The sequence below is a fragment of the Astatotilapia calliptera genome, chromosome 13 (genome assembly GCF_900246225.1).
Source record: "Astatotilapia calliptera chromosome 13, fAstCal1.2, whole genome shotgun sequence".
NCBI lineage: Eukaryota > Metazoa > Chordata > Actinopteri > Cichliformes > Cichlidae > Astatotilapia > Astatotilapia calliptera.
Genome location: NC_039314.1, coordinates 29,085,093 through 29,103,123, shown reverse-complemented (window position 1 = coordinate 29,103,123; position 18,031 = coordinate 29,085,093). Strand labels below are relative to the sequence as shown.

The window sequence follows — 18,031 nt, the reverse complement described above, 5'->3', positions numbered from 1 at the left end:
GAATTTTCCACTTTTGAGATAAACAAAGTATCTAAAAAGAAATAAAAATGATATCTATCCCCAGAAGTTAAGATATTGTGTTACAGTAGCCAAAACGAAGCTAATAAAATAGCTTCATATAAAATGTTATAAAATAATAAAAAGCTATTTTTGTAAAAAATAAAAGATTGCTCGAAATGGTACAAATAAAACATAACAAAAAGTAAAAATAAGTAACATTTTAAATAAGACAGATTCAATGCTTTTTCTTTTTGGTCATTCTTACACATGTATTCACATGAAACGAACATTTGCACCCAAGTCCAGCGAGACCTGAAAACCAAAAAGAGTGAAGACACAAAAGCAACAGAACAGAAAACACATTTACAGTCTTATTTAGTATACATAAGAAAATCTTTTATCATTATTATTATTATAAACAAGAAAATGTTCAGGCAGAGAGTGAACATTTCAGAGGCTCCAGAGCAGTGCCAGAGTTCAACAGTCTTACAACTTGCTGGAAAAAGTTCCGCAGTTGTTCATGCACCGATTACTGCACTAGTTTTCACAGTGCATGTCAGTCTCATTGTTGGTGGTGATGCATCGCCATCCCAGCTTTCAGGTTTTTCCTGAGCAGTCATATGACAGCAGTAAAAGTAAAAAAAAAAGAGGAAAAATTCTAATAAATACGTTTAAAACGGAAAAAGAAAGAAAGAATAAAAACCTTGAATATGAATAAATGAACAAAACCAACAGTTTCGCCCGCACCCTGGACGGAAGTGACGCATTTGATCTTATTTTGAAACGTTTTCCCGGATGTGGCTGGTCAGCGGCGCTGCTAGCTTGCTGTCTGGTCCTATGTGTCCTGAATGAATGACATCATGCAGGCTGCTGTTTGCGTCGGGCTGCGAGCGGACTCCTTCAGACAGTAACGGGTCATCTGGGAGTGTCATCTGAAGGCAGCCGTTAAAGCTGCGCGCGGTAAGAGAGTTTAAATCCTTCCGCCGTGATTCAGCGATTGTTTCGGTCTCTGCTAACCCGCTTGGCTAGGCTAGCAGCTGCAGCCAGGTAAAGCTAACGGTGCAGCTTTGTGATAACGACAGGTACCTGTTGTTCAGACTCGGGATCAAACAGACTCTGAGGGGGAACCGAGGGGGAAGTCCTCTCCGTTTGTGCTCAGCCGGTCCGAGCTCACTTAAAATCACATATTTTCGGTCTATATTAACTACAAACACAATAATCCTCCAAGGTAACAGAAACTTAACATTAGCCCAGGTGTACATGACTATGTATATGTGTTTAAAACCCCCAAAACAAATAAGCTGTGTAAAATGAGGCTTTCATCGCCCATAATAATCTTTTTTGTCTTTTTATTGTAAAAAAGAAATGCACTGCACATTTAAATAAATTAAATAACTGAATTGAAACGAGGATGTGATGTTGCACTGTGTCTTTGTGGATCTACAGAAACCATATGATAGACTGTCAAGTATGTGAAGGTGGTGCAGGATATGTATGAGGTGGGGTGTGTGAAGGGCTGACAGGTGGGTTTACATCAGGGGTCTGATCTGAGCCCCTTGTTGTCTGCAGTGGTGATGGACAGATGAGGTCAGGCAGGGTTATCTCTAGACACCCTAAAGGTTACCAAGTTTGTGTCTGCTGTAAAGTTGGACATTCTAACCTGGGAGTCTATGGAGTGGGTGTTTGAGCTAATGCAGCTTTTGTAGTCAGTAAATTAGGGTCTTCAGTCTTTCAGCACTAATCCCCTCCGTACTTCTCAGGTGTAAGGTGATGCAGCAGAAGTTGTGTTCCCGAGGTTCTGGATCCTTCCTTTTAGAGAGGAACGGCCAGGCCTGCGGCGCGATTGTGGACACTGTCACTCCCTGTGACCTCCCCTTCCGCTGTCCCCGCTGTGGCGAGCAAGAGCGTTTCCACAGTTTGGCTTCCCTCCGCGCTCACCTCGAGTACCGCCACTCGTATCGCTCACCAGACATGGTCACTGAAGGGTTCAGCATTACCGGGAAGCTCCCCGACCCGCTGACGGCAGCTATCCCGTGGCACGACATGAGCCTCCCGACGCGTAGGGGGCAGCAAAGTACAGGGAGGCCACCTCATGTCCGCTCTCTCAGCGACAGCAGAGACAGCGGATACCTCCACTCATATGGGTCTGCGAGGAGGCGCACCCAGAGCGTTGGGGTAGGGACGCAGGCGGAGGAGGAGGAGGACGAGGAAATCGATGTGGGGACAGAAGACGAAGATGTGGAAGAAGACGAGGAGGATGAGGACGATGAGGGTGAAGAGAGAAGTGGAAGCAGAAATGAGGAGGATTTGAAAACTTCCTCAAAAAAGTCAGACCATCACCACATCAACCACCATCACATACTGTTCCCTCCACTTGGCCCTCCACCGGACCCAGATCTGGACCTGGATCTGGATCTGACTGGTGGGTTTCTGGAGCAGAGTGTTGCAGTATCAGAATACATCTGTTTTTTGCAGTAACGTCTCGTCTTGTTTGCACCTACCAGAGCATAACTCCTACTCCGGTTTGGAGACGGCAGCAGCCTCGGCTGCAGTGCGGCAGCGGCTGGCCAGCATTCTGAGGGCGGCCGATAGCACCATGCAGCGCCGGCTGGCCAGGGTGAGCACCGAGCTGGCTCATACCGACACGGAGCTCCTGTGTGAGCGTGCTCACTCACAGCATCTGGCCCAGGAGAGGCAGGAAGTTGCAGACAAGGAGAGGTCGCTTAGCCGACAGGTGGATGTGGCTGTGATGGTTATTGCCGCGTTGAGGGAGCAGCTCAACGCCTCAGAGAATGAGCTGGAGCGGCGAGAGAGGTGAGGCGGGCAGGATCTCACTGATGTGGTCTGGAGCAGCGGTCCCCAACCCCCGCGCCACGGACCGGAGTCGTTTGGTACTGGGCCGCGAGAGTTGAGGTTCGGGGGTGAAATTTATGTTTTCAGGGATTTATTCTTTTGTTTGTTAAGAATAAATCTTCTTTTTTTTTTGGTACCAGTACTGGTTTTATTTTGTTGTATTTATGCGCGACACCTTAAACGCCGGTCCGTTAAAATATTGTCGACCATAAAACGGTCCATGGCGCAAAAAAGGTTGGGGACCGCTGGTCTGGAGGATGTGCCAGGTGGATGGTGCTGGACTCCAGGGTTGCTCCTTGTCTCTGATCCTGTTTATGATATTCATGGACAGGATCTGAAGGTGCAGCCCGTTATTTCCCTTTTGCCTCTCTTGCATAGCTGGGGGTGAATGGTATATTTAAGTTATGAATTGGGTGATTTTTGCTTTGCAGGGAAGTGTTAACCATCCAGAAGTTTCTGGAGGCGGCGGTTCGCCAGGAGACGTGCGGCAAAGTTCGAATCCAGCATTTCATCGAGAATCTGCTGAGACGTATCGCTCTGGCCGAGAGGCTGGTGGAGTATTACCAGGTCAACGGTAGTCCGCCACAGTGCAACCACTACAAGGTACTGTCTTTGGTTGTTTTTATTCATTCATTTATTTATTCTAGTTGTTTTGTAAGTCTTTGTGTTTCTTTATGTCATTTTATGTTTGTTTTTTCAGCTGCTTTTAAATAACTTTTACACTGACAGACTGAATTGATCCTGACTTTTCCAGTTATGATGTTTTACTGTGGTGGGTTATTGCTCTGATGAAGGCCTGATTCTTGTGATTTTTATGACCTCAGCAGCACCAGCAGAAAACTGATAACGGCCCTCACAGAATAACTAAGAGCAGGTGAGTCCATCGTTACTTTGAATAAACAGTATTAGCAAATTTTCAGACTGAAATCAAGGAGAAATATTAAAGTGTTAACTGGACACAAACAGGTTGAACCTTATACTTATATTATTAAATACTGCTAAAAAATGTAGGATTTAAAATCGTATTAAACTCTGGCCGCCCTTCTCTGAGCCTGGTTCTACTGGAGGTTTCTTCCTGTTAAAAAAGAGTTTTTCCTTCCCACTGTCACCAAGTGTTTTCTCATACAGGTTTGTCTGATTGTTGCGGTTTTCTCTGTATAATTACATCATAAAGTGCCCTCAGGTGACTGTTGTTGTGAATTTGTGCTATATAAATAAAGTAGATTTGAATCCATATGTGTTCCTCTGAAAGTGCAGCATTACAGCAGCTGTTTCCTTTTCCTCTTGGCTTTTTATTGCAAATCATTTGAATTTGAGCTGAGAGGGAGGAAAGTCGTCAATAACCGATGGGGTGTAGGTGTAAAAAGGTTTGTTGCTCAGCAGGAACTGGCCTCTGACAGAGCAGGTAATCTGCTGCTGTTGGTCTAAATCAAAGTCAAAATCATCCAGGAGCTTTCTCGTGTCATCTGTCGGGTTTCTCTGTGGTGTTCTCATGTTTAATTCATGGCTCGACATGGGATGCTTTGTGCTTTCGCTCAGTGACTGCAGAGGGATTACCACACTCTCTCTGTGTGCGCTCAGGTCAGATGCTGTTTATCTTCAAAGGTTCTTGTTGAACTTTGTTCGTCGTGTGAGACCAGCTGTTCGGTCCAGCGTGTCCGTAAAAACCGACTAATGTTGCAAAGCAGGTTCTGTCTGTTTTTGCAGTTAGATGGAAGTTTGTCATTTTTGAAAGTTTTCATGTCTTACCTGATCGGGTTACTCTTGTGTCTTCGATGTAAAGTTGCTGAACATAAAAGGATGTTTGGTGCATTTTTCTTTCTTGTTTCGTGTCAAACTCATAAGGATTTGTTGAGCTTAAAGAGATCATCGGTGATGCAGGTGAAAAGGCAGCATTTGAGGTGCTGATGGTCTCCAGGCTGGACACCAACCAGGGACAGTTCTGGTTTATCATCAGTGTGACTGGCTACCCGCTCCTACTGTGTAAAATGTAATTGAGGCGTGAGTGTTTCCATCATATGAAGTTAAAATGACAGCTTCCTTCTCTTGTTTGTTTGTTCGTTCATGTCTGAGTTTCGTCTCCAGGTCAGCAGGAGGTCAGCTGTCCTCGTCTGGTCTCGCTGACAGCAGAACTCAGTCCTCGTCCCAGTTCGGCGGACGTCCTCCGTTTTCCAAACCAGGCGGAGACCGAGATCGGGAGCGGGAACACCGGGAGCGCCTAGCTCAGTCATCCCGGCTGTTCTGCCGGCCTGAACACAGAGACGACATCTGGAACCATCAGCGGCGCCGGTCCGCTGGGTACGAGGACTAGACCAGCAGAGAAAGACCAGAGGGAGGGGTGTCAGGGGGCAAGACTTTATCACACGGTGACTTCATTCCAGTACGTTAACCTATGGAAAAGTAGCTCCCATCAACATCAGACTTCTTTTACACCACTTCTCATCTTAAAGCTGGATTTGTTAGTCTGACTCCCAGGAGTCCAAAAGTTAAGTATTCAAATACTAAACAGTAATAAATTTGACATGAATATTTTTGTCATTGCAAATTTAGACCAAATTTTCTAAAATGATTTTAAAAAGGATTTTTTGTATCTGGCAGATTATTTAAAAATATTTAATTATTTATACTTTAGTGCTTCTCCTCCTGAAAACTCCATAAATGACCCGTGGTCTCTAATAATAATGGAGGGAAAACTATATATAAAAGATGGACGTAGCTTCCAGGTCTGAGAAGTGGTGCCAGTGTGGAAGTGCCTTAAACCTGCATTCTTTCTAATGGCCAGCAGGGGGCGGAGTCTGATGACAAGAAGAAGGCTATGTCACCATTAAAGGTTCTGCTTACTTGGTTTTTGACCCAGTGCATCCAGCTTTTACATAAAATCTATTGGATAAAATAATTCTGAAGATGATAACAGATTATCATGGCTGCTTCCTCCGAACAGGGTTTACAACATAAAGCAATAACAAATATGACTCCATGAGCTCTTTGCATCAGACACATTCCACTTTTAATTGATTGCTGTAATTTTGGTACTTTTCCATAGATTATTAAACTGGAGTGGAAGTGTAAACTGTTACACTTGGTTCTTTTTCCTTTGGATGTATGACTGGGTAAACCTTCGATATTGAAACATAGAACTGAATTCTGTCTGTTAAGTATAATAGTTCATTTTATCTTCAGGTACAAAGGTGTGCTTTCTATTCGTCTGTTGATTTATGATTTAATGCCCGTCTGATCACAGAATTTGAATTTGACGCCTGATGACACGTCCTCTCCTCTGGTCAGACCTTCACATCCTGGCCTGGTTCGCTCGAAAACTCCTGATCAGTCAAGTTATCGTGTCTCTGCCTGTGCTTTCTAAGCCAAATCATCACCCGGGACCATCTCGATAGTTTAAGATTTGTTTAGTCTGTTATTGTTCAATCACATCTTAACAGCCCATCACGAGTGAAACTTTGGCTTTCTGCTGAAGGAGGAGGTACAAGGAGCTAAATTCTTACTATTCCAAGAGAAATCCTGGGTCCTTGCCTTTGCATGGTGCACCCAACTCTATTGTCTATCCTTTCTAGCATTGACTGTTTTGGGCTGTGCCCAACTGGTTCCATGTTTCAAGGCTGCTTCAAAGGTCTGGTTTAAATCCTTTTCCGCTCATAGTCTGGGCTATTCCTCTCCAAGGGAGGATCCTGGTATGTAAAGGGTTTGCATAGCCACAGTCCTTTTTCTTTGCTTGATGGAACCAAATTCAGTGCCATTGTAGTCGTGGCTATTTCAGGTGATACCCAACTGCAGCTCTTTTGGGCTCCACCCATCACCATTACCCCTGGTTTGGCTTTGATAGCTTCTGGGCAACGTTTATCACTTCTAGTTGTCAGTTTTTATTGAGGTTACTCAGAAAAGAAAACCAAACAGACCCGGGACCTGTTCGCCTTGGAAAACTCTAGCAGGGTTTTTTTCTCAAACAGTGATGTTCCCAGGATCACAGAGGCACACAGCCCTCTTCACCAGCATAATGAGGTGATTCTTCAGTGAACGTATCTGGGAAAATGTATATCTGAGAATCCCATTCCCGAGTAAAGTGATAATAAGACTGAGGGTGATGTGGTTGATTGCAGTAAGCTGTTGATGACCACCAGTTTAGTTTGTACGAAGAGGAATCGGCTGAGGTGGTTTGAGCAATTAGGATGGTCCTGTAACACAGGACCCACACACACGACTGGGTTGTGCTTGAACTGTCCTTTATTGAGCATACAACGTCTTTCTTTCTGCGGTTTTTGGCACCAGCCTCGGACACGCTCTGAGTGAAGTTGATTTTCAGTAACGCCTCCTTGTCAGCACTGATTTGGTTTTTAAAGCACAGGCACAAGTTCGATGATGCCAGACCCGGGTCAAATCTGTTCAGCATGTAGCTGAGAGGAGTTTCCTTCGAAGATCGATCTGCTTTTGATGCATAGAGAGGAAAGATGACAACAGGTGATAAGTAAACATGGAGGAAACCGCTTCCTTCTACACTACTCAAATAAGGACGAAATGTTGCAGAAATGGGCGATGATATTTTAGCGGTGGGTTTGATGTGGTGCCGCCACCATCTCGACTCCACCCCACTGGACTCTGGGTGTGGACACTTGTTGGAGTAAAATGATCTGTAGCTGCTCGGTTGCCTGTCTCTTATCATAACACCGAGGGCAGGGCAAAATGCGGGACCTCGATATCGTGTCCTGAGTCATTACTGCGACGTCTGTAGATGATGTCACATGTCCTAGACGATGACGCCCATTGCTAAGATGTTTTAACTTCACTTCTAAGGAGCTGTCATGCTATCCATCGGTGAGAAACTTACCGACCTGCTGCCAAAGCAGGATTTCATCAGTGGTGTGGCGGACTTAGAAAAACTAAAACAGCACAACTTTTTGGACGGTTTGTCCCATTTCAGACAATCTGAACTGAAAAAAGACCCGAAGGCTTGTTGGCGTAGCCGACGCCCTTTAGTGGAGATGATTGAAAATAGTCCCCAACAAGTGCAGATGCATTTGGAGAGGCTTGCTTTTTTGAATATAGCTGTCCAGGTACATGAAGGAGCGCTTTGGCCCAGGTCTGGAGGACGCCACACACTTAACGAATGTATGAGTTAATTTATAGCTCACAGTGAAGCGACGCCGTGCTTCAAGTCCCGACGTTTCGGGCTTTAGCTCGCGCTCCTTCACGTCTAAACGGGTGGAGATTCTCCAATCACACACGAATGACGTCACGTCAGCGCTTTCATCCAAAGTGACTTAACAGTGCCGTGAATGCGTACAGTCCATTTGCAGTATTCTTAACGACTCACGACGGCTTGTTTAACAGAATCATTCCTCGATCCGTTTACATTTCTGCACTCATCTAATGTTAGAATGTAAATGTAAAAAAGGCAGTATTTGGTGTAAACTGTATCTTTGCTGTCGTCGGTTTAGGTTTTGTTGATGGTGTTGATATTTTATATACAGAGCTGTTACATGTCATCAAGTGGAGGTGGTGGTCCTACAGTACTATAACTTGACAGGACTTTTGTATGACTTGCAAATAGAAATCATTTTATGTCTAACAGGGTGCAGGTTCTGGAAACATTTCAGTATTTCCTAAATTATGTCATGCAAATTCGTCTTGGAAATATGTAATTATGGAAGCATATTACCCTGCTGCTGCTGAGGCGCTACAGCATGAAATCTGTATTATCTATTATTCTCTCTTTCTTTCCAGTTAGTCGGTGTGAATTTGACTTTCGATTGACCTTGTCAGATCTTCGAGAATTGAGCTTCCAGGCACCCTTTTTGAATTTCAGATTTACTAGAATATATTTAAAGCCAATTATATGTTTGTGTTTTCATTGGAATCAAACTGAGATGTGAGACGTTTGGTAGTAATGTAGAGTATATCTTTGATATTAATGTCCTGTGGTCAAAAATTGGATTCGTGTCCCTGAAACGGTATTCTTGAATTTCGCCGCTTGGAGAAACCTGATGCTGATAGGTTTGGATAAACCGACCACTGAGCACTGCTGTTGTTGACATAAAAACCCCGTCTCTTGATGGGCATTAAGCTTAGAATCGGGGAGTGATCCAAACCATCCAGCACCACACTAATGACTAATCTCATGCTGTGGACGGATCTTCTCAGATGTTCTCTCGGCTGAAGTTTGCCTCATTTTTTTAGCATCTTTTTCCTGCCGTAAGTTGCCATCTGTCTCTGGCCATCGGAGACCTTCATCATGAACAGTTCAACGTCATCCTCTGTATGCCATCTGGTAATGTGTTCATATCCTGGTAGAAGCTTGCTGTATGGTGTCTGGCAGGTCTCTGGATATGAAACATAACGGTATTCTTGGGAGACATTACGGCTTTGTAGCTCGTGATTTGCTGCTGTACGGTCATGTGACAGTCAATAAGTGGTTTTTCACTCCCGTTGGTAAACATTCAGTGGCTCTGTGCACGTGCGGTTCCTCCACCTACAAGTTGCTGAATTTCATGAAATTTCTCGAGGTTTCTGGCGACTTCCTCTTCCTGTGTGGATGCCACTTTACTCTGCCGGTCAGGGATGACGTACCAGCTTTAAGTTTTGGGTTTTTTTATTCAGACAACAGCAGATCTCTTGGAAGTGTGCGGGCGTTGGGTTCGACTCTGAACTGCTTCCTGTTTTGTATTTGGAAAATGGAAGAAGATGCATGAAGCAGCCCTACTACCACTACTACTACTACATATGTAGCTATTGTGTTACTGTGAAAGCATGCTTCATATGTAGCAAAAAAATCCTATAAAATACTGTTATCTTGTACTACCATGTGTACTTTTGTAGCAGAGCGAGGTCTATTTTAATGGTATTTGAAGGAGAGTTGCACTAAACCATCCAAGAGAGCTTCGCTTGGCACTGTTGGATGTCTTTCGATGGGAAGAGGGATGTATAACGGACAATCAGCAGGGTTCGTGCACAGGTTTGAAAGAGTTTTGAAATGTTTGGGGTGATCGATGTGCAAGAGGCGGTTCAAGTGTGCAAGAAAAGAAAAGTATTGTACCTGATGTATTGTTTGTTTGAATATGACTCTCTGCCTTTCTTGCAGTAAGGTGGTAGAGGTGACGTTAGCTTTTCTGTTTGCGTAAAACTTCTAGCAGCAGCGTTCTGTTTGATATTCTTGATTTCTCAACTTTTGTCCGTAGGGATTTCATTTGCATAAGTAATCTCTAGGTTTGTGCCTTCACTCAAGAACTCTGTACTCTGTAAAAAAACAAACTTAAAAAAAAAACACTGTGCAAAAATGCAATACTGTGAAGATCTGGAACACTTTATGTTGAATCCCGTCGGTCGGTATGTGTGATAGCCATCGAAGATTAAAGAACAAATATGACGCCAAGACGAGATCTGCTGTTTTGTCTGTTTTTCTTTTATAAAAGATCATTCAACAGAAGTCTTAAAAAGGGGGTCAGTTTCATGCTTCATGTTCATGCTGTGCAAGTTTAATGAGTGATTAATGACATAATGAAGTTATCAGAATCAATCAGAATCAGAAACTTTATTGTCATTGTCATGAGAACAACGAAATGAAGAATGGTCCCCGATCATTGCATCATCCCTAGCAATATCAAAATATAAATAAAACAATAAAATTCAATAAATAAAATAGATAGAATACTTAAAATACTAATAAGATATAACAGTAAAACATTCACATACATTCCCACACACATGCTTCAGACCGTGCATAGATTAACACAAGAGTGGCGTGATGGACATTTTTTTGTAGTATTCAGATGTGTTATTGCAGTTGGATAACAGCTGTGTTTGAGTCTATTAGTCCTTGCTCTGATTGCCCTGTACCGTCTGCCTGAGGGCAACAGTTCGAACAGGGAGTGGCCAGGATGTGAGGTGTCTTTTATGATGTTTTGGGCCTTTTTAAAACAGTGGGCGTTGTGTAGAACTTCCAGTGTGGGGAGAGGGCAGCCAGTGATCTTTTGGGCGGTGTTAATGATCCCTTGGAGTGCTTTCCTCTGAGCCCCTGTGCAGCTAGTGTACCAGATGCATATGCAGTAAGTTAGAACACTCTCAATGGTGGCTCTGTAGAAGGACACCAGCAGTCTCTGTGTGATGTTATTCCTCCTGAGAATTCTCAGGAAGTACAGTCTCTGTTGGGCCTTTTTCAGCAGCTCGGAGGTGTTCACACTCCAGGAAAGGTTCTCCTCTATATTGACTCCCAGGAAGCGGAAGCTTGCCACCCTTTCTACACAGTCCCCATTTATGAATAGTGGTTGGATCTCTGCCTTTTTCCTTCTGAAGTCTATTATGAGTTCTTTGGTTTTTGAAGTGTTGAGGAGGAGGTTATTGGCCTTACACCATGACGTCAGCTGCTCCACCTCGTCTCTGTACGTAGACTCGTCTCCCTTGGAAATGAGCCCCACCACTGTGGTGTCATCTGCAAATTTCACAAAGATGTTGCTGTGGTGGCGAGGAGTGCAGTCGTGTGTGTAGAGAGAGTAGAGCAGTGGACTGAGCACACAGCCCTGTGGTGAGCCAGTGCTGAGACTCAGGGCTGAGGATGTGTGATGGCCAACTCTGACTCTCTGTCTACGGCCCGAGAGGAAGCTGTTGATCCACATGCAGGTGCTGTATGGAAGCCCCAGGTCTTGTAGCTTGGCCACCAGTTTGTGTGGAAGGATGGTGTTAAAAGCTGAGCAGTAATCCACGAAGAGCATCCGCACATAGCTACCATGCTCTTCCAGGTGAGTTAATGCAGCATGGAGTGCTGTGGCTACAGCGTCTTCCGTGGACCGGTTTGCTCTGTAGGCAAACTGGTGTGGATCCAGGCTGCGGGGCAGGGCTGCTGTGATGTGTCTGCGGACCAGCTTCTCAAAGCATTTCATTACCACTGGGGTGAGTGCCACCGGTCTGTAGTCATTCAGGCCGGTGATGTGGGGCTTCTTAGGCAAGGGGACTATGGTGGAGGACTTCAGGCAGAGTGGGACAGTCGCCTGTGCGAGGGATTTGTTGAAAATCCTGGTGAAGATCCCAGCCAGCTGTCCTGCACAATCCCTCAATATTCGACCTGGCACACCATCAGGACCCGCCGCCTTCCTCGGGTTAACAGCCTGCAGCATGCGCCTCACCTCGTGCTCTTCCAGGGTGAGGGTGGTGCTGCTATGGGTGGCGTGTTGCTGCTGTGGCTCCAATACCTCCGGTACCCTGGTCTCAAAGCGGGCAAAGAAGATATTCAGCTCCTCTGCCAGCTCCAGGTCACCGTCCGCAGCTCCGAGATTGATCTTATAGTTGGTTAGGTGCTGGATGCCTTGCCACACCTGCCGGCTGGTATTACTCTTCAAATGGTCCTCGATCCTCCTCCTATAGTCCCCCTTTGCCTCTCTGATGCCTCTCTTCAGGTTGGATCGGGCTGTGGTGTAGTAATCCCTGTTGCCAGACCTGAACGCAATGTTCCTCTCCTTCAGCAGCTGCCTGACCTCCCGGGTCATCCAGGGCTGGGTTGGGATAAGCCTGGATCCGTTTGACTGCTGTAACAGTGTCTATGCAGTGTTTTATATAGCAGAGGACACCGTCTGTGAACATTTGCTACATTAGAAGTGATAATGATGAATGAGCCCCTCGATACGAGGAGACAACATTTCTAGAACATTTAAAAAAAGCAGCGAGGGGTGCATTACCAACCGCTGGCTGTTTGTGGTACGCCTGCAGGTTTATGACCTCCCACTGTGCAAGTTCTTCCTCACCAAACAAGCCTGTATGAGCCTCACTTTGTCACGGCCATGATGTCGCAGAGATGTTGGAAGCATTAAATTGTCCAAAGTTTATTGCAAAACTAACCCATTAATATTAAGACGACTCGTGTCATGAAGCTCCTGAAACACAGATTTTGTGCTGATGTTAAAGCCGGAGGAGTTCTGCAGCTGTGGAGTTACTGAGTCAGCCAGGGTTGGTCACTTTTACGCACCTCAGCAATCGGTGACCTCACTCTGTAACTCTAGTCTGACACTTACTGGCTGAGCTGCTGTACTTCAGCTTTGCAACTGAACCACTTACAGCGTATCAGGGAGGAAATTCGTTGAGCTGACTTATTGCAGCTGTGGACCATGGTGCACCTGTGGCAATGGGACTGGGAACGCCTGCATTCAAAGATTATGAGGTGTGACCTAATAACAGTGTACCTGCGAAAAGAAGAGGTAAGTGCAAAGCTAGCATGGCCTACAGATCCCCAACATCCAGATGCACACATTCAGAATAAATTTCAAGCAAGCCTGAAAACGCTGGGAAAAGATGAAAACAAGCAGATTTGTGTGTTTTTGAATGTAACGTTTCCAACATGAAAGTCTTCTGACTGTTGGAAAACTTCTCCCAAGTCTCTGTTCGAGTTAACCAAAGTAACCGACCTGTAGTTATCCAACTGTTTTATGGTAGTACTCGTATCTGGCCACTTGGTGTCACTCTTCTCACATAAATACAGGTGTGGCACCTTCGCTACTTCTTTGGTTGCTATTCTTGCATTTCCCAGAATGCCTTCTGTGAATGTTCAGGCTGTTATCCTCGCAGTAGATGACGGGAGACGTTTCTAAACCTCTGTCACGCCCGCTCATCGTTGCGTTACAGGTTATGTCCTGTAAACACCATAAATCATTACAAACTGCTTAGAAACAGGCGACTCATACGTGCAGCAGAGTCACAGAAATGAAACGAGAGAGTGGCGTAAAGTCTGTAAACAGGTTTAATGTCTTTACGGTGTTTTGTTAGGAATAAGTCAAGATTCCTTCATTAAAAACAAGCCCAGGGGTTCTGAACCTATGGCCCGAGGGCCAGAATTGGACCGCTAAGAGTCCAGCCCGGCCCACTGCGTGGCTCTGGAAGGGAGGGCACAGATTTTAAAATAAGTGGTAGTAAAATACTTTCAATATTTTCATTAAAGTTTTTAGGTAATGGATAAAAATTTAAATGATTGTAAAAAGTTCCTTCTTTTTTACTCTCTGAAAAAAAGTAATATTTTTCATAGAAAAGACTTTTTCCTTTGCTTTATTATTTAAGGAGAATCTGGGAATTTGAACCATTTTTCAGGAATTTTGCACATTTATTTTTTAACATTTAATCCAGAAACATCAGGCTGACAGATTTCATCCATTTACTGCAACAGTATTTCTTTATCATATCGAAGAACTGAGATGTATTGTTGGGATTTCACTTTTTTTTTCTTCTATCACGATATCTGAGACAGAAAAGTGGAGTTTAAGGTCAAATTGGGCTGAATGAGCCTCATCCGTGGTTTAGACATTTCAGTTTGTCAGTGTCTTGTCAGATTTATAGATCAGTGTAAATGAAGATCTGTTAGAGGGAGCTTCTTCCATATGATGGTGCTGACATGACGACTCCAGGAAATGTTTTTAACTTGAAAGAAATCCTTTTAAAAAAGATGAAACGGTAGAAGAAAATCTGTTTATGAATTTCTGCAGGTATGAAGTGATAAATTGTAACTTTTTATATTCAGACATATTTTTGTTGTTCCTGTGATCGTGTGATGTGTGTGAACAGGGCATGGTGGGAACTTGCACAGTGGTCGGGATGGAAGAAACCAGCGGTTAGCCACAGCTCATTCCAACCCCCCTGGACTCTGGGGGGCTCGTCTGCCCGCCTCTCTGTCTGTGAGGACATATGAACATGATTAAGATGACAGCTCTGTTTCTTTTTTCATCTTTCTGATGATTGTTTCTCAAGTCCAAGATGTCCAAAGAAGCCGGAGGCAGAGCACAGAAATACTCTGTGAGGCTAAAACGCTGTCCTGTTTCTCACGTCCGTCCAAAACTCTGAAAACAGACGGAATCGTAGTGAAGATGCTGGCTTCACGTGAGGGTGGACTGTGAACAACAGTAAACGTGATCGGTGTGCCGTGAGTAAAAGCATCGATGCGTGGGCCCGAAACATGAAGCTTCATAAACTGTAGTTCCTCTAGTGTCCACATGAGGCTCCAAAAAGCGAGCCAGTCCCCCAGCTACAGTAACTGGACCTCTGGTCTGTACTTTTGGAGACTTTTAATCCAGTACTTCGGTTTTCCGTGTGCTTTACTGCATTAACAGAAACCTGTGCTCTAGTTTGAGATTTAAGGATTTTCTTTGCCTGATTAATAGTCCAATTAGGGGAGGCTGAGCAAATCATCTAATTGGAAGGTTGCAGGTTCAATTCCTGGCTGCTTTGGTCTAAGTTTCCTTAGGCAGTATACCAAACCCAGAGTTGTTCCTGATGCACTCATTGGAGCATCAGTGTTATAACTAATTCATCACTCTGCATTTAAAAAAATTAAGTTCCCTAATAGAATATCCGACATGTCCAAATTCAGTTACGCTGAGTTTAAAAATGCCAGTAAATGTATTCAGTCGTGTAAACGGTCCATCAGCGTGTATTGTGTATTGTTATAGTTTGCATAGTTTCATAGTCACTGCAGCAGGACATATTTTAGGCTTCTGAGCTGTCAGCGAACAGTTTCCACTCATCTGCATCACTCTCACAGCCCAGCGCACCCCAAAGACCTTCAACAACAACAACACACACAAGGTCATCGTGCATTTCAAACACTGAATTAAGATCGGTCTTGTGATGCCTGTAAAAAGCAAATTTGGCTCCTGGAGGCAGGAGGTTACTCTCACTGAGCCGACAGCTGCTTCCTCTGGCAGATCTCATACTCAGTCATTTAACTCTGGCTAAGTGAGTAACTGATGAGCTCCAAGGGGATGGATCTTCAAAGTCTTCATCACCAGAATAATGTGCATCTGGAGGCAAAACATGACCATCAAGTTATCCACACACGCCCAACACACTGAATCAGGTGTCATAGGTCGTCTTGGTTTTCTGGTTTCAAACCAAAATAAGTGAAGCATTCGCAGATGAAAGCTTCGCGATCGTGTTTACTTGTGTCACATCTGCAACGGGTGTTATTTATGACATCAGCGACCCCAAATTAGTAAAGAACTAGTGTTAGATTTGATACAGCAAATATAATCACTTAAAAATCAGAAAACACAGAACTGGAGAGGACAAAACACTAACGGTGAGACTCAAAGAACTGGAGAAAGTGTTTATGTCCACGTTTTATAAACCATATATGATCCAACAGCTGCTGAAGTAAACCATCTGTTATGGCCAGGATGGCCGGTGTGTTTAAGGTGTGGACCCAAAATCAGACACACAAAGGACAGGACGAAAGTTAAAAAGCGAGCCATTTATTCAGGCTCATGAGAAACACAAAAAGCAAAGGTGAACTATAACAAGAACTCGGATAAGCAAACGATGACATGAACCTGAACCGAAGCTTGAAAATAATCCTGCGAATTGAAGAACACGATGCTGAACAGAGGAAGACAGAAGACGATACACAGGAGGGCAATGAGGGAAGTGAGAACACCTGAAGAAACACAGCTGACACAAATGAACCTGAACAGCAGGGAACACTGAACATGGAACAGCAGACCCTTCAAAGTAAAACAGGAAACTTAAAAGAATGTGGACAAGACAACATGTAAGACTGCACAGAGGACAGGAAACGACTCAGGAGACAGAAAAAACATAAACTAGACCAAAACTCAACTAAAACAAAGTAATAATAACAAAAATGTAACATTTTCTTAATGTTTAATAAGCAGAGAGAATTCAGAATTCGCAGCCCCCTGACAGCATCTGATGGTGTGAAGACAGTTTGACATAAATCAGTGCAGAGCTCACAATTTGATTAAGCAGCCACTTCAAAGTTGAATAAAGATGTATATTGACAGAGTCACTATTCTGTCACTTTGCTTAATAAATAGTAAATACTTGGATCATCGTGTCCACCACATGTCTGTTTTCCTCCCATCTGAACAGAAATTCTTCACATGAAGCATTTGTTTCTATTTCTGCTTCTTCTCCTGGTTTTTGACCTACATCAGCACCATCTGCGTGTTGGGAAAAACCATCCGGCTGTCGATCCTGAGGCCACGGCAGAATGTTAAATGTCTTGTTATGTTATGGTTCCTAACTGCGCTCCAGCCTGTCAGTAAATACTGCAGGCTGGTGTTGATCTTTCATGGAGAGAGTAAACACAATAACACGGCACTTTGACGTCACCGCGGAGGCTCGCACGGCCCTCTCAGTCCTCTGCGCTCCGCCGTGAAATCGTGGCTTTGACGTAGGGAAAAAGGACGCTGTGTGAAGCGGCCGGTCGGCGTATCGCCGGACGCATCTACAGATTGTAACCGTGGCGCCTGGGCCGTGTGGGCTGCAGATAACAGGTTTCTGGGAGCACAGACACACAGCACAGTTGTTGTTGTTGCTCTGATACAAAGGAGACATGCGTGAGGCTGACTTCAGAGGCAGCATTCATAATGCAGCCTCTGACCGACGGTGTCACTTCCCAGCATTTAGGAATCAGTCTGAATTATACGTCTCAGTACTTTAATACTACCTGTAAACGAAAGCTTTGTGTTTTTTGATTGAGTGTTTTAAATAAGTTCTTTTAAGCTATTTAAAAGGAGGTAATGTTGTACTTTTTCAGATCTTTGGAGCATTTTAAAAGAAAAGTGATGAATACTAGACCTTATTTTTATTATTTCAAAAGAAATAAACAGTACTATTAAGTGTTGTAGCTTTGTGTGTTCATACTTGGTGCAGGTAACGCTGATTCTGACGGAAAGGTGTCAGTATACACAGATCATTACAGTTCATGGTGTTTGAACTGCACCACCAATGAGCCCCTTAGCATCCAAACTGGACCCCAGAAGTAGTGTGATACTTTGGGCCATGTCCTGCTGGGAAACCTTGGGTCCTGCCATCCATGTGGATGTTTTCTAACGTGCAGCACCAACCTGAGCATCGTTCCAGACCATGTGGTCTTTCACGCGAGGTGCTCTTGATGTTTTTCAGTGCTTAAAAAACAGATTCAGGAATCTCACTAAGTCTGAGCTTCAGCACGATGATCTATGATCTATTAGTCTGAATAAACTGCATCAGGTTAACATGTGTGATGTAGAGGAACAGAAACAGGCTTTGGTGCCTCAGATCTTTGATCTGTTTTCTGAGAAATCGCCAGATAAAACTTCAAAAATTACATTTTATTACCATGTGGGGTAGGTGGCTGCTCAGAACACGTTCGAGCATGTGAAAGGTCTCCTTTTCACCAACATTTGGTGCCAGGTTTCCA

The 18,031-nt window shown here is 44.2% G+C and overlaps 1 protein-coding gene across 2 annotated transcripts; it reads left to right on the top strand.

The window, feature by feature from the left end:
* The first annotated feature begins 776 nt into the window (after positions 1–776).
* znf365 (zinc finger protein 365) lies at positions 777–10,231 on the top strand. 2 transcript variants are annotated; one of them, XM_026190632.1, is made up of 6 exons: positions 777–960; positions 1,761–2,422; positions 2,505–2,814; positions 3,285–3,456; positions 3,681–3,727; positions 4,939–10,231. In XM_026190632.1, exons 2-6 carry the CDS (start codon positions 1,771–1,773, stop codon positions 5,162–5,164), a joined length of 1,407 nt encoding a protein of 468 aa, XP_026046417.1. In that variant the 5' UTR covers positions 777–960; positions 1,761–1,770; the 3' UTR covers positions 5,165–10,231. The 2 variants fall into 2 exon arrangements, with proteins under 2 accessions (XP_026046417.1, XP_026046416.1); XM_026190631.1 differs by having other exon boundaries at positions 3,678–3,727.
* Positions 10,232–18,031: the final 7,800 nt, after the last annotated feature.

What these genes read in the sequence shown, in the direction of transcription:
- znf365 (XM_026190631.1), top strand. Translation starts at nt 1,771, where the DNA reads ATGCAGCAGAAGTTGTGTTCCCGAGGTTCTGGATCCTTCCTTTTAGAG. An exon ending in GAGCTGGAGCGGCGAGAGAG is followed by an intron (nt 2,815 to 3,284) that starts GTGAGGCGGGCA and finishes TTTGCTTTGCAG; the next exon opens with GGAAGTGTTAACCATCCAGA. An exon ending in CACAGAATAACTAAGAGCAG is followed by an intron (nt 3,728 to 4,938) that starts GTGAGTCCATCG and finishes TTTCGTCTCCAG; the next exon opens with GTCAGCAGGAGGTCAGCTGT.